This window comes from Muscardinus avellanarius (genome assembly GCF_963383645.1).
Source record: "Muscardinus avellanarius genome assembly, chromosome: 16".
In the NCBI taxonomy this organism is placed as follows: Eukaryota; Metazoa; Chordata; class Mammalia; order Rodentia; family Gliridae; genus Muscardinus; species Muscardinus avellanarius.
The window spans coordinates 57,930,620-57,944,218 of NC_137802.1; the positions used below are offsets into that span (position 1 = coordinate 57,930,620).

General features: G+C 39.0%; 1 protein-coding gene across 3 annotated transcripts in view; it reads left to right on the forward strand.

The window, feature by feature from the left end:
* TANC2 (tetratricopeptide repeat, ankyrin repeat and coiled-coil containing 2) overlaps positions 1–13,599 on the forward strand; it is a gene marked incomplete at both ends in the record, with an annotated part of 361,064 nt that overhangs the window by 237,065 nt on the left and 110,400 nt on the right. For all 3 annotated transcript variants that reach the window (XM_080712438.1, XM_080712439.1, XM_080712440.1), the window contains 2 exons: positions 6,869–7,150; positions 12,538–12,671. In XM_080712438.1, coding sequence (XP_080568564.1) covers positions 6,869–7,150; positions 12,538–12,671 — 416 coding nt within the window. The remainder of the gene's footprint in view (positions 1–6,868; positions 7,151–12,537; positions 12,672–13,599) is intronic.

Consider the following 13,599-nt stretch of genomic DNA (forward strand, 5'->3'; position numbering starts at 1 on the left):
GGGATGGCCCTTCTGTTCTATTGCTACCCTGAGACTGTCCTCATCTGGGTGCCAGGGGTAAGAAAAACACATTCTATTGCTAAATGGAATGGGTTAGTTAATCTTTTTCTCTTAGTTCCACTGTAGTTGGAATAGTAGCTTCTAACTGGGTTATTTTGGTGGTTTCTGCCCTAGAAAATGTCTTGGAAACTAGCTAATATCCAAAAATAAAGAAACATTTATTTAGGAATGTGAGTCCCACAAAAAATATTTATTATTTCCACACCCGGTGCAGACCAACAATCCTTCCTTGTTTCTATGACCTAAGTTTGTAATTGAATGCATAGAAAATATGGCTCTTATCATATTGATCTGACAGAGCCTTAGGTTCTGAGGTACAGAATACTGCTTCTAGTCTGCTCTTGGTATCTGCGGTTGTTTTACCATATGGTACTGAGCCATTTTGTCTGACTTCTCTTGAAACTTTTGTGAATTGATTATATTTTTAGAAAAAAAATTTAAATAACTATTTTAAATGTCAGAGCTTTCTCAGTAGGATAAAATATGATCAATATGAGAATAAGTTATGTTAATAGAATTTTTCTCTTAAAACTGAAACCTTTAAGTTGAATTGATACTTTCTACATATTATAAGTTGGCATCAGTCATATTTATGAAAGCCTCTTTTGAAACAAAATGTAATCTTAGACATGAAGTTTAGAAAGCAATTTGGTCTACCAAACTTGGGAAATACTGTATCTGGCCAAGCACATCATTCCTAAAAGGAAGCACAAAGAGAGGTAAAGCAGCTGACTTAGCCAGTCTGCTAAGCCTAGTAAAACTCTGCCATCAGTGGGTAACTCATCATGATCAGATTTAATAGTCACAGCCAGCAGAGCAAATGCAATATGATGTAATAGGAAAACTTTGGATTAGAGAGACAGAATTAGGTTTTTATTCTAATTTTGAAACTAGCTATATGACCTTAGTTCTCTCTAGGCCTAAATGGACTCATCTATTAAAAGGCTGCCAGGGAGCCAGGCATGGGAGTACACACTTGTAATCCTGGTACTTGGGAGACTGAGACAGGAGGATTACAGATTCAAGGATAGCCTCAGCAAGTAGTGAGACTCTGTTTCTAAATAGGGCTGGGGGGTGCAGATCAGAGGTAGAATGCCCCTGGGATCAACTCCAGTAACACACACACACACACACACAGCCAGAATTTTGTGAGGGACCACAGTTCTTTCTCTGGTCAGAAAGCCCACCTGAATAGGGCTGGGTGAAGGTGGTTACCACTCTTCCTTTCCACCTCTCTAAGACTTGGGGATCTGGTTTATGTCAGGTGATCTTCCTATTTCTCTCCTGTCTTTCTGGAAATTCTAAGACTTATCAGCCAGTACTCAGCACATCTGTCTGTCTGTTCCTCCATCAAGTGCTCTCAAATACCCAAGAAACCCCTCAGTGGCTAGCTGCTCCCTACTCTAAAGTGACATTAGAGAAAATGGATCTCTTATACACTGTTAGTGGGACTTAAACTAGTACAGCCACTATGGAGATCAATATGTAGGTTTCTCAAAAGACTAGGAATGGAACCAGCATATGATCCAGCTATGCTAGGCCTCAGTATCTTTCCAAAGGAATTAGACCTGAGACAGGAGGATCACGCAGGTTCGAAGCCAGCCTCGACTGGCTTAAGAGACCCTATTTCCAAAAAATATATAAAATAGGTCTGGGAGTGTAGCCCAGAGGTAGAAGGCCCCTGGGTTTCATCCCCAGTATTTACCCCCCAAAAATGCATGTATACCCATGTAAATAGCAGAGAGTTCATCATAGCCAAATTATGGAATCAGCCTAGGTGTCCACCAACAAATGAATAAAGAAAATGTGATATATATACACAATGCTTTACTCAGCCATAACGAAGAACAAAACTATGTCATTTGTAGGAAAATGGATGGGATTTGAGAATAGTATTCTAAATGAGGTTAGTCAGTCTCAGAAATTCAAGGGTCAAGCCGAGCACGGTGGTGCATGTCATCCTCTCAGCAACCTAAAGAGAGCCTGTTTCAAAAAAAATAAATAAATATGACAGCTAAAGGATTAATGTCCTAAATATTCTTAACAAATCTACAGGACAAGCACAGGGATCTTAATAGAAATACGAGCAAAAACAATGATCATGTAATTCATACAAGATTGCAAATAGCCAAGAGACATGAAAAACATCCTTCATAGTTGAGAAAATGCATACTAAAAACTGTGAGATGCCATTCCTGCTAGACTAAGAAAGATCAATAGTACTGCCCAGTGACAGGGGTGAGAATGAGAGGAATGTTATCCTTCTTGCATAGCCAGTATTACCCTTATGCAGAGCAGTTTGAAAAGGCGTGTCCAAAGCACATTGTGTTGATCCAGAAATTTCACTGCTAGCATTTTGTTTCAAGAAAATAACAAGGAGCCAGGTGTGGTGGCACAGGCTTGTAATCCCAGCATTTGGGAGGCTGAGACAGGAGGATTATGGTTTGCGGCCAGCCTCAGCTACTTAGTGAGGCCCTTTGCAACTCAATGAGACTCTGTTTCAAAATAAAGAATAAAAAATAGGGTTGGAGATGTAGCTCAGAGGTAGAATGCCCCTGGGTTCCAACACCAGTACCGCGGGGGGGGGGGGGAGGAAGGAAGGAAGGAAATAACAAGTCATGTGTACCAAGGTGAATATAAAGCAATATTTATTGCACCATTGCTTATAATACTGTCTCATGAACAGAACTGGAGCCTGATTGGATTCAGACTGCTGGCATATCTTAGGCAAATAATCTCTTCATGCCTCAGCTTTCTCATTTATAAAATGGAAATAGTAATATCTGCTAAATAGGACTATTGTGAAGGTTAACATGCTTACAAATAGTTGCTGGCACATAGTAAAGACAATTTTATTGCAGATTATGTTTGTAATAATGGAAAACCAATATAATATACATATCCAACAAAAAGATATTGGTTAAATAAATTAGGTTTAGTCACATAATAGAATATTCTACCTTATTAAAAGTTGTAGTATAGATTTGTGTTTTTGATGTAGAAATAGGGCCTACTGCTATTGTTAATCACATTTCTCTCTGGCTAATGGGAGCATTTTATTTTTCATAGGTTTTCTATAATGAATAGTCTGTGTAAAAAATAATAATAAAAGTAAGCTGGGCATGGTGGCACACACTTGTAATCCCAGTACTTGAGAGGCTGAGATGGGAGGATTACAGGTTCAAAGCCAGACTCAGCTACTTATTGAGGTCCTCTGCAACTTAGTGAAACTGTCTCAAAATGAAGAATTAAAAATAGGGCTAGAGATGTAGCTCTAAGGTAGAAAGCCCCTGGGTTCAATCCCCAGTACTGCAAAAAGAAAAAAAGAGTAAAAGTAAAATAGAGAAAAAAGTTTGGGAGTTTCTCAAAAAGTTGGAGTTTCCTTATGAACCAGAAATTCTACTTTCTAGGTAGAGAGCTAAGAGAACTGAAAATGTGTTTATATGAAAACTTGTATATGAATGTTTGTATCACCATTATTTGTAGTAGCCCAAAAGTTGAAACAACCGAAGTGTTCTTCCACAAATAAATGGAGAGAAAATATAGTATATCCATTCAATAGACTATAATTTGGCAGTAAAAAATGAAACAATGGTACATGTTTATGACATAGATGAACCTCAGAAACAATATGCTAAGAGAAAGAAGTCAACATAAAAGGCATATATTTTATGATTTCATTTATAGGAAATGTCCGAAATAGACAAATTCAAAGAAACAAAAAGTAAATTGCTGGTTGCTAAGGGCTGGACAAAGAGGAGAGTAGGAAGTGACAGTTCATAGATATAGGTGTTTTGGGGAGGATGATGAAAATGTTCAGAGACTGGAAGTGATAATAGTTACATAACTTTGTGAGTCCATGTACTAAAAACCACTGAATCATGTACTTTAAAAGGGCAGATTTTATAGCCAGGCATGGTGGTGCACACTTGTAATTCCAGCATTTGGGAGGCTGAGAGAGGAGGATCGTGGTTAGTGGACAGCCTCAGCTACTTAGTGAGGCCCTTTGCAACTCGGTGAGACCCTGTTTCAAAATAAAGAATAAAAAATAGGGCAAAGAGTGTAGCTTGGAGGTAGAATGCCTCTGGGTTCCATCCCCAGTATTGCAAAAAAAAAAAAAAAAGTATGTAAATTTATCTCAGTAAAATGATGTTTAAGAAGAGTAAAATGGAGCCTGTTAGTAGTAAGACACTAGTTTGTTGTGGGTTTGTTTTCAACATTGAGCATTGAACCTAAGGCCTCGAAGCATGCCGGACAAGCATTCTACCACTGAGCTACATCTCTAGCTCATTTTATATTTTTGAGGCACGATCTCATTAAGTTCCCCTACTGTTCTTGACCTTTCAGTCCTCCTGCCTCAACCTCCCAAGTAGCTGGGATGGCAGGTGCCATCATCCTCAGCTCAAGACATTAAAATTTAAAAATTTTTTAGCAAACGCCGGGCGTGGTGGCGCACACTTGTAATCCCCGTGCTTGGGAGGCAGAGACAGGAGGATCGCGCAGGTTCGAAGCTAGCTGCTCAGGCTTAGGAGACCCTGTTTCCAAATAAAAATGTAAAAATAGGTCTGGGAGTGTAGCCCGGAGATAGAAGGGCTTCCAGGAACCCCAGTACCACACACACAAAAAAAAAATTTAGCAAATTAGTCAAATTTTTCACTGAATTTTGTAATTATAGTTAAGAGTTTATTTTGTCTGCAGGGTTGGGGATCAAATCTGGGGCTTTGTGTGTGCTAGGCAAGCAAGACTTTATCACTGAGCTACTTCTGCCACCCTTTTTAATTATTTTATTTTTGTCCCAGTACTTGAGAGGCTGAGACAGAATGAATGCTGGCTTGAGGCCTGCTTATAGTTACATAGTAAAGACCATGTATCAAAATAAAATAGGGCTGGGGTGTGGCTCAGAGGTAGACTGTGTCTGGGCTCATTCCCTAGTACAATAAAAGTTATTTTATTTTTAAATAAAGGGTCTCACTAAGTTGTGTAGTCTGTCCTTGAATGTGGAATCCTCCTGTCTTAGCCTCCAAGTAGCTGGGATTACTGTCTGAGGATGCTGCTGAGCTCAGACAATTATATTTTTTGTTTGTTTGTTTTTGCTTTTTTGTGGTATTGGGGTTGGAATCCAGGGACTTTCTACCTCTGGGCTACAATCCCAGACCTGTTTTTATATTTTATTAGAAACAGGGTCTCACTAAGTTGCTGAGGGCCTCACTAAGTAGCTGAGGCTGGCTTCCAACCTGTGCGATCCTCCTGTCTCAGCCTCCCTAGCGCGGGGATTACAAGTGTGCGCCACCACACCCGGCTCAGACCGTTTTTTGGGGGTTTTTTGTTTGTTTTTTGTGGTACTGGGGTTCCTGGAAGCCCTTCTACTTCTGGGCTATACTCCCAGACCTATTTTATACTTTTTTCGGGCTATACTCCCAGACCTATTTTATACTTTTTTTATTTGGAAACAGGGTCTCTTAAGCCAGTGTGGCTGGCTTTAAACCTGCGCAATCCTCCTGTCTCCGCCTCCCAAGCGCAGGGATTACAAGCGTGTGCCACCATGCCCGGCTCAGACAGTTTTTAATGAGAGTGTATATATGAATGTGTACATATGTACATACATACATATAAATAGTTATAGTTAGAGTATAATATCTTCTTTAAATTCTTTTCATAAGTATTTATCAAGCTTCTACTATATGTCAAGGCATTATGGTAAAGTTAATGGTATAGAAATGAAATATTTGGTTTTAAACAGATATAATGATATATCTTAGAGCTTCTCTAGATACAGTTAGGCGGGCACTTAACCCAGTTAGGAACATCAGGCAAGACTTCCTCATACCATCAATATAGTGGAAAAGTTGATATTTGAAACCAAGTCACATCTACTAGGCAGTTTTAGAGAACTGTTGAAAGTATACCTTGTGCTTCCCCTCCTTAGCACATCCATAGATAAATAAGCAAGAAAATAATCTTAAGAAAAGCCATGGGAATCTTATTTGTGTATAAGCCAAAAATCATTTTTTAAATTTTGGCATGAATGCAAGAAGTGTATATGCAGTGACATTGAGTGAAAATCTGGATTCTGCTGCTTTGACTGCTTAGCATGTTTAAGATCTTTTAAACCATCAGAGCTTTTAGGGGCTTTGCTTCCCCTATAATGTACCTACTAGATTACAAAAACAAAATGCATCATGAATTTAAAGGAGTTGCTGTTTTCATTGATGTTTTAAAGAAAGAAACAAACTATTTTGTTTTTTATTCCTACAGAACTGATTTTTAACTGTTATATACTTGTACAGCCATATTGGTGGTTAAATATTGAAATATGCCCCTACTGGTTGATGAAGAACTATTTATTGTGTTAAACTGTCTGGATTCCTCAGCATAGCCTAGCCTCGCTCCAAGAATTTCATCCCTACATCTGCACACAGCCCAACAATTCAAAGATTATCCTTGACATAGCAAGAGCCTTCAGTACCCCTCTGCAGTACTCTTGTATCTATGTCGATTGCTGGTGTATGAGCCATTCCTGTTGCTTAATTATTTTCATTATTCCTCTGATTTTATGACTGTTTTGAGTAAATTATTACTGTTTTATCAACGTTTGCCTTCTGTCATATGAAGTATAGAATAGCTCTAACACTTCTGTATTGCTTATCTGTGTAGAATTATGTAAAGTTTAGACTCCTATTTTTCTCTGAATAATCCCAGAATGCCATCATACTGCAGTTCTAATAGTTAAACCACACTGCCTTTCCCTCCTATTTTTCTCAGTGTTGACAGCTGACCTAATTCTCCATTCTCTTCTTGTTCCTTTCAGTTCGCTTTGCACCTTATAGGCCTCCAGATATCTCCTTGAAACCTCTGCTCTTTGAAGTGCCCAGTATCACTACAGAGTCAGTGTTCGTTGGCCGGGATTGGGTTTTTCATGAAATAGATGCTCAACTTCAAAGTTCAAATGCCAGTGTGAACCAAGGAGTGGTGATTGTGGGAAACATTGGATTTGGCAAAACTGCCATCATCTCTAGACTGGTGGCCCTCAGCTGCCATGGTACACGGATGAGACAGATCGCCTCAGACAGCCCACATGCCTCTCCCAAACGTACGTATTCCTTTTTAAATAACACCCTACTTTTGGCTCTGAAATCTTTTTCTGACATATTTGTATAGATAGCACATCCTTTTATTTTTTTTTATCTATAAAACCTGACTTGTATGTGAGGACCATTACTCAGAGTTCTAAACCAAATATCCAACAATCACCTAACAGTGATTGAAAAAACCTTTCTCCTGGAATAAATTTATGCATCTCTCCTGCTGCCTGTATGGCTGGTCTTCCCTTTGTATGATGACTACAGCCCTGGCCCATGGAGCTGTTTGCATCCATCACTGTCAGATGTTACTCTGCCCAGGTGCGTTCTTCTTGTTCCATGCTAGCATAATCTGTTTGTGGCCTTCATCTCTCTGCTATTGGCATCCATGTTGCACTGCTTGTGTTTGAGCTTCATTGTGTCCTTGAAGGATTTTTCCTTCCTCCTTGTGAAAAGACTCTGAGTTCTTATTCAGACTTCTTTCACCACAGGCTTAATCACTACCAGTCTCTTGATTATTTATGTTTAAAACCCTTACATAATACTGACTATGTGCCAGACAGTGTCCAAGAGCTTTATAAATATCATTTTATGGCCCAATTCATTTATTACCTCAGGTAGTTTCTGTTGTCTTCATGTCACAGGTAAGTAAGCTGAGGCTCAGAACAGTTAAGTACACCTCCATCTTATACAGCCAGCAAATGGCAAAACTAAGCAGTCTAGTTTCAGAGGCCATTCTCTTGCCCATTTTTCTGTGCTACCTCTCCTTATTGGTGTAACTTATTCAAATAAAGAAAACAAATAGGAATGTATAAATGTTCTTCCTAAATACATCATATATACAGAACCAGTGTACCTGATTCCTGATAGTTATGCAAGAACAAAAAAAGAAGCTATTGCTCTACTAATTCAAATTGATTATCTGGCACACCACACACTTTCAGATGTTAATCACTAGAAATGGTCTGCATGAGATCATAGTAGTCACAGGGTCAAGAAACTCACTGAATACCCTCCCAGTGTCCTGGCTTCCTGTTAAAATTAACTAGCAGTCTTACATAGATAGGCAGATTGACTCTGGTAAACTTGTGGATGCCAACATGTAGAGAACTAGCCTCTAAGAAGAAAACTGGTTTGGAAAAGTAAATACTGTCTTTACTTGTATATGGTAAGAAATGATATAGAAGAATTCTTATTTTAAGGGGAATATCATGCTTAGATTCTAAATGAAGCTTTTTTTTTAAGATAGACTGATATAGAACTGTGGGAGTTCAGATTTTTTTTAATTAACCTATTAGGATTTTTGTCCCAGCACTGAAATAGACTATATAGTACTTTGTGACCTTGAGAATTTTACTTTAATCTCTTAGTCTCAGTTTTTTCTTCTGTAAAATGAAGAAGTATGACTAGTTGATCCTTAAAACTTGCTTCTGTGCTAAAATCTTGATTCTGAGAACATGTTTCCATGGCTGAAAGTAACTTTTCACACTTATTCCAGCATTTTCCTTTGAATGCTTAAAATCTGTCATACCGAAACTACTTCTTATCTGAGTAGTCCAGAAGGAGCAATGTTAGTGTGTCAGAAAGAAAACCAGATAGCTAATAGTCTCTCTGACTCTGTATATCACTGTTGCAGATAAGAGTGGTAGAATGATGCATGACAGAAGATAAATCTCAAGGGCAAGAAGAACTGCTTTTTCAGAAAGCAAAGGTACCTGGGAGTCCCCCCATAAGCCTGGGAGAGCAAGAGTTAATTGAAAACAGCCCATGTGCTCCCCAAAGCAGAGATTCTTTAAAGGTAGTTAAGTTGTTCTCTAATATTCATTGCCTTTTATCTTTGAGAATCTCTAGAAACACTGAGCACTCCCCATTCATGAGATTAATGTCCATTGTTAAGACTTCAGATTTGACTTGATTGTTAACTGTCAAAAATTGAAGAAGAGTGTTATGGTTTGAATATAGAATGTCCCCTGGAAAAGCTTATGTCTTGACAATGCAAAAATGTTCAGAGGTGAAATAATTGAATTAGGGTTCTAATCTCATCAGTGGAATCATTGGTTGATGAATTAATTTTAATAGACTTACTGGGTGGTGACACAAGCAGATAGGGCGTGGCCTTAGAAACTATGTATTCCTCTGGTCTCTTCGTGTGTGTGTGTGTGTGTGTGTGTGTGTGTGTGTGTGTGTGTCTGCTTCCTGTTTACTGTGAGCTAGGTAGGTTTCCTCCACCATCCCCCGTCACAATGATGTTTCTATCTTGGAGCTAGCCAACCATGGACTGAACCTTTGAAACCATGATCCCAAACAAACTTTTCCTTCTCTTATTTGTTTCAGGTATTTTGGTCACAGGGATAGAAACATGGACTAAAACAAGGAATCATAGGAGATAGGATATGTAATGATGTATCTATCAGAATTACATACAGCTGGCATTTCCTTATTTTTGTTGTAATATGTTGATGTTCTACCACTACCACCTTAACAAAAACAATTGCTAATTGTTAAACAGTTCTTTAAGAAGAATCAAGAATAAGTAACTGATAGAAGCCATTTATCCGTATAAACCTTATTATGTGAGCTGGTACAGAAAATGTTGCTTGCAGCAGAAGAACTTTTTCATCTAATAAAAATGACATCACCAGCCATGGTAGCATACTCCTGTGATTCCAGTCCTGAAGAGACAGGAGAAAAACAGATTTGAGACCAGTCTCAGTAACCTAGTGAGACCCTGTTTCAAAATAGAAAATAAAATAGGGCTGGGGGTATAGCTCAGAGGTAGAACACCAGTAGGTTCAACCCCCAGTACCCAAAATTTAAAATAAAAAAAAAGAATGATGATAATGATGTCAGAGGGTTGGCTTAATTTTTAGAGAGTTTAATTTACATTAAACTCAAATAAGTTTATTTGGAATCCCACTGGCTTTCCTAATCCTTGGTCATTGATACCAATGAGGTAATTGTAGTAATAGTGAAAATAAGTGGTAAGTTATGGAGCTTTTGACGTTTTCTCTCTCTTACTTCTCTCTCTCTTTCTCTCTCTCTCTCCTCTCTCTCTCTCTCTCTCTCTCTCTCTCTCTCTCTCTCTCTCTCTCTCTCTCTCTCTCTCCCTCCCTCCCTCCCCCCCTCCCTCCCTCTCTCTCTTTCTCCTCCTTCCCCCCCCCATCATGTATTGTTCTTTTTCCTCCTCGACGCTAAACAGTGCTGCTGCAGAAGATGTGAGCAGTTTAACCTGCACCACTTCACTGCCTGGCTTCCATTCCTCCAGAGAATCCCCCAGCCTGTCCCTTCTCTGTCATCTCCCTGGGAAAGTGCAGAAACTCTGTCAAGGAAGGCACTAGCCTGTTGTCCTGCTGTCCACCTACTCCCAAATCTGACTTCCCCCATCATTCTCTGCTACTGTCACTTAACCTTCTCAGCATCTATGCACGCACACACATGCACACACTCACGCATGCACATACACAAAGTATTTTGTGAAAATCTGTTGTATAATTCAGTCATTGTTACCTTTGCTACAGGTATTCTCAGTGTAGTAGTTAGGAAAGTTCTGCTAATGCAAGACTATTTTCTTATCACTAAAAAGTCCCAACATAGTTACTTGGATTTGGCATTTGTCAACGGACCCCCAAATAGCTGCTAAATAAATAACCCTGCTCTGCACTTCAAGAGTCTGTTTTACCAGTTTTCTGTGCTTTCTTACTGTGACCTACCTATTAACTTTCATTTCTATGTTCTATGAATAGCAAATAGAAAGTAAAACACTCAGACAAAAAAGAGAGCATATCCAAAATCAAATAGCTAAAAGACCAAGTATTTGGATAGTAATTACCCCCAAATCAAATTCCAGATAAAGGATAACAGAGTGGGGGAGAAAATGAATAGCAGGAGTAATACAGTGACACATAATCGCTGAACTTTACTCGAAATGTCATACATTTCTACTTTTTTATTTCACTTACCCACCCCCCTATAATTACTCAGAACTTTTACCCATAACTAAGGAGTTTTCTCCACCAGTGGAGTAGAAGAAGCCTCATTCTCAGTGAAAGGCAGTTAAATGAGGAGTGCCTTCCCTTATTTCTTCTTTTTCATAACCTCTGGCCATCAAATAACAACTTCAAATATTTATTGAAATACCTGCTTTTAAAATATTATTTTAGCCGGGCGTGGTGGCGCACGCTTGTAATCCCCGCGCTTGGGAGGCAGAGACAGGAGGATCGCGCAGGTTCGAAGCCAGCCCTGCGCGCTGGCTTAGGAGACCCTGTTTCCAAATAAAAATGTAAAAATAGGTCTGGGAGTGTAGCCCGGAGGTAGAAGGGCTTCCAGGAACCCCAGTACCACCAAAAAATAAAAAATTAAAAAAATAAAATAAAATATTATTTTATTTATGAATATAGTCTAATTTCTAGTAGTATGTAAGACTATATATTCTAAATAACAAGAACAAGTGGAAGTTAAAAAATTTAATCTTTTAGTGTTATAATTTACAACCCATATAGTCACCCATTTCAAGTGCTCAATTTAGCCGGGCGTGGTGGCACACGCTTAGAATCCCCGTGCTTGGGAGGCGGAGACAGGAGGATCGCGCAGGTTCGAAGCCAGCCACGTGCGCTGGCTTAGAAGACCCTGTTTCTAAATAAAAATATAAAATAGGTCTGGGAGTGTAGCCTGGAGGTAGAAGGGCTTCCAGGAACCCCAGTACAACCCAAAAAAATGCTCAATTTAGCAATTTTAATACATTCACAAGGTAATATAGCAATCACCATAATCTAATGTTATAACATTTCATCCCACTAAAAGAAGTTCCTGACTTTTAAGCATAAATTGTCTTTCAACCTCTAAGCCCTTACTTCTAGCCCCAAGAAACCCCTAAATTACATTCTGTCTCTGAAGTTTCCTATTCTGGACATTTCATATAAATAGAATTATTCACGATGTCATCTTTTGACTGACTCCCTTGATTTAGCATACTTTCAAGGGTCATCTATGTTGTAGCATGTGTTTTATTTGTCGAGTAGCAGTCCATTGTATGACTATATCACATTTTATTCATTTGCCAGTTTACAGACATTTGGATTATTTTCACTTTGGGGCAATTATGAATCATTTTTCTCTGAACATTTGTGTACAAGATTTTGTGTGAACATATGTTTATAATTCTCTTGTGTATATAGGTAGGAGTAGAACTGCTGGATTGCAGAACAAATGGAACTTAATTAAGTCTCCTGTAGTTTACAGTTTTATGATTATTTGATGCAAACATATCTTTTTTTTCTTTTTTTAAAAATTTGATCGGTGCATTGTCATATATTTTAATGGGGTCCAAGATGGGAGAGGTGCCTCCTTAGCACAGTAGGCAGCGCGTCAGTCTCATAAACATATCATTTTTTTAATCCAGATGTGGATGCCAACAGAGAGTTGCCACTCACACAGCCACCTTCAGCCCACTCATCTATCACCAGTGGAAGCTGCCCAGGAACTCCAGAAATGCGCAGGCGGCAGGAGGAGGCTATGCGAAGACTAGCTTCACAGGTACAGTAGGATTCCCAGAATGGGGACGTGCTGTTCCATTTAACTTCGAGGCAGAGGTGGGGAGACAAGCGAACAAATATATGGAAGGGAGGTGTACCATGAGAACATGGAGAAGAATTTCTGAGATTTTTATGTTGGTTGGTTGATTGGTTACTATGCTTAGAAAAATACACTCTCTTGAGCCAGGAGTGGGGGCGCATACTTGTAATCCCAGTGCTTGGGAGGCTGAGACAGGAGGATCGCACAGGTTTGAAGCCAGCCTCAGCTACTCAGTGAGGGTCTCAGAAACCTAGTGAGACCCTGTTTCCAAATAAATTATAAAATAGGGCTGGGGGCATAGCCCAGAGGTAGAAAGCCCCTGGATTCCATCCCCCCAGTACCACAAAAAAAGAAGAAAAAACACCCTCTTATAATGGGATTAGAACCTTAGAATTAGAAAGACTTAGAAATAAAGTCCTCTAGGAACATATAAGGAATCAGAAACAGGAGTTATATAGTTTGCCAAATATCATGCTAAAAGTAATCAATAGCTTTTTACTTTTATTCTTAGCACAAAACTCTTACTGTTACACTATACTGCTCATAATATTTGTTATGTTTGGTGTAGAAATTTCTATTTTTCTCAAAGTAACATATGTGCCCAGAAAGTTAAGTTATGCTCAAAGCAAGCAAATCACTTCCTCTACCCAACCCGTCCTCTCCCCAAAGCAGCCACTTTAAATTCTTAGAGCAGTTTCTCTGATTTTTACCTAAGTGTTTGTTTTTTCTTCCCTCCATGCCCTATAGTACTGGAGATGGAATTCAGGGGCATTCTACCTCTGAGCTATACCCTCAGAGAGTCCTAGTTTTTAGTCTTTATTTTGAAACAGGGTCTCACTAAGTTTCTGAGGACCTAAATATCTAAGGCTGGCTGTGAACCTGTGATCCT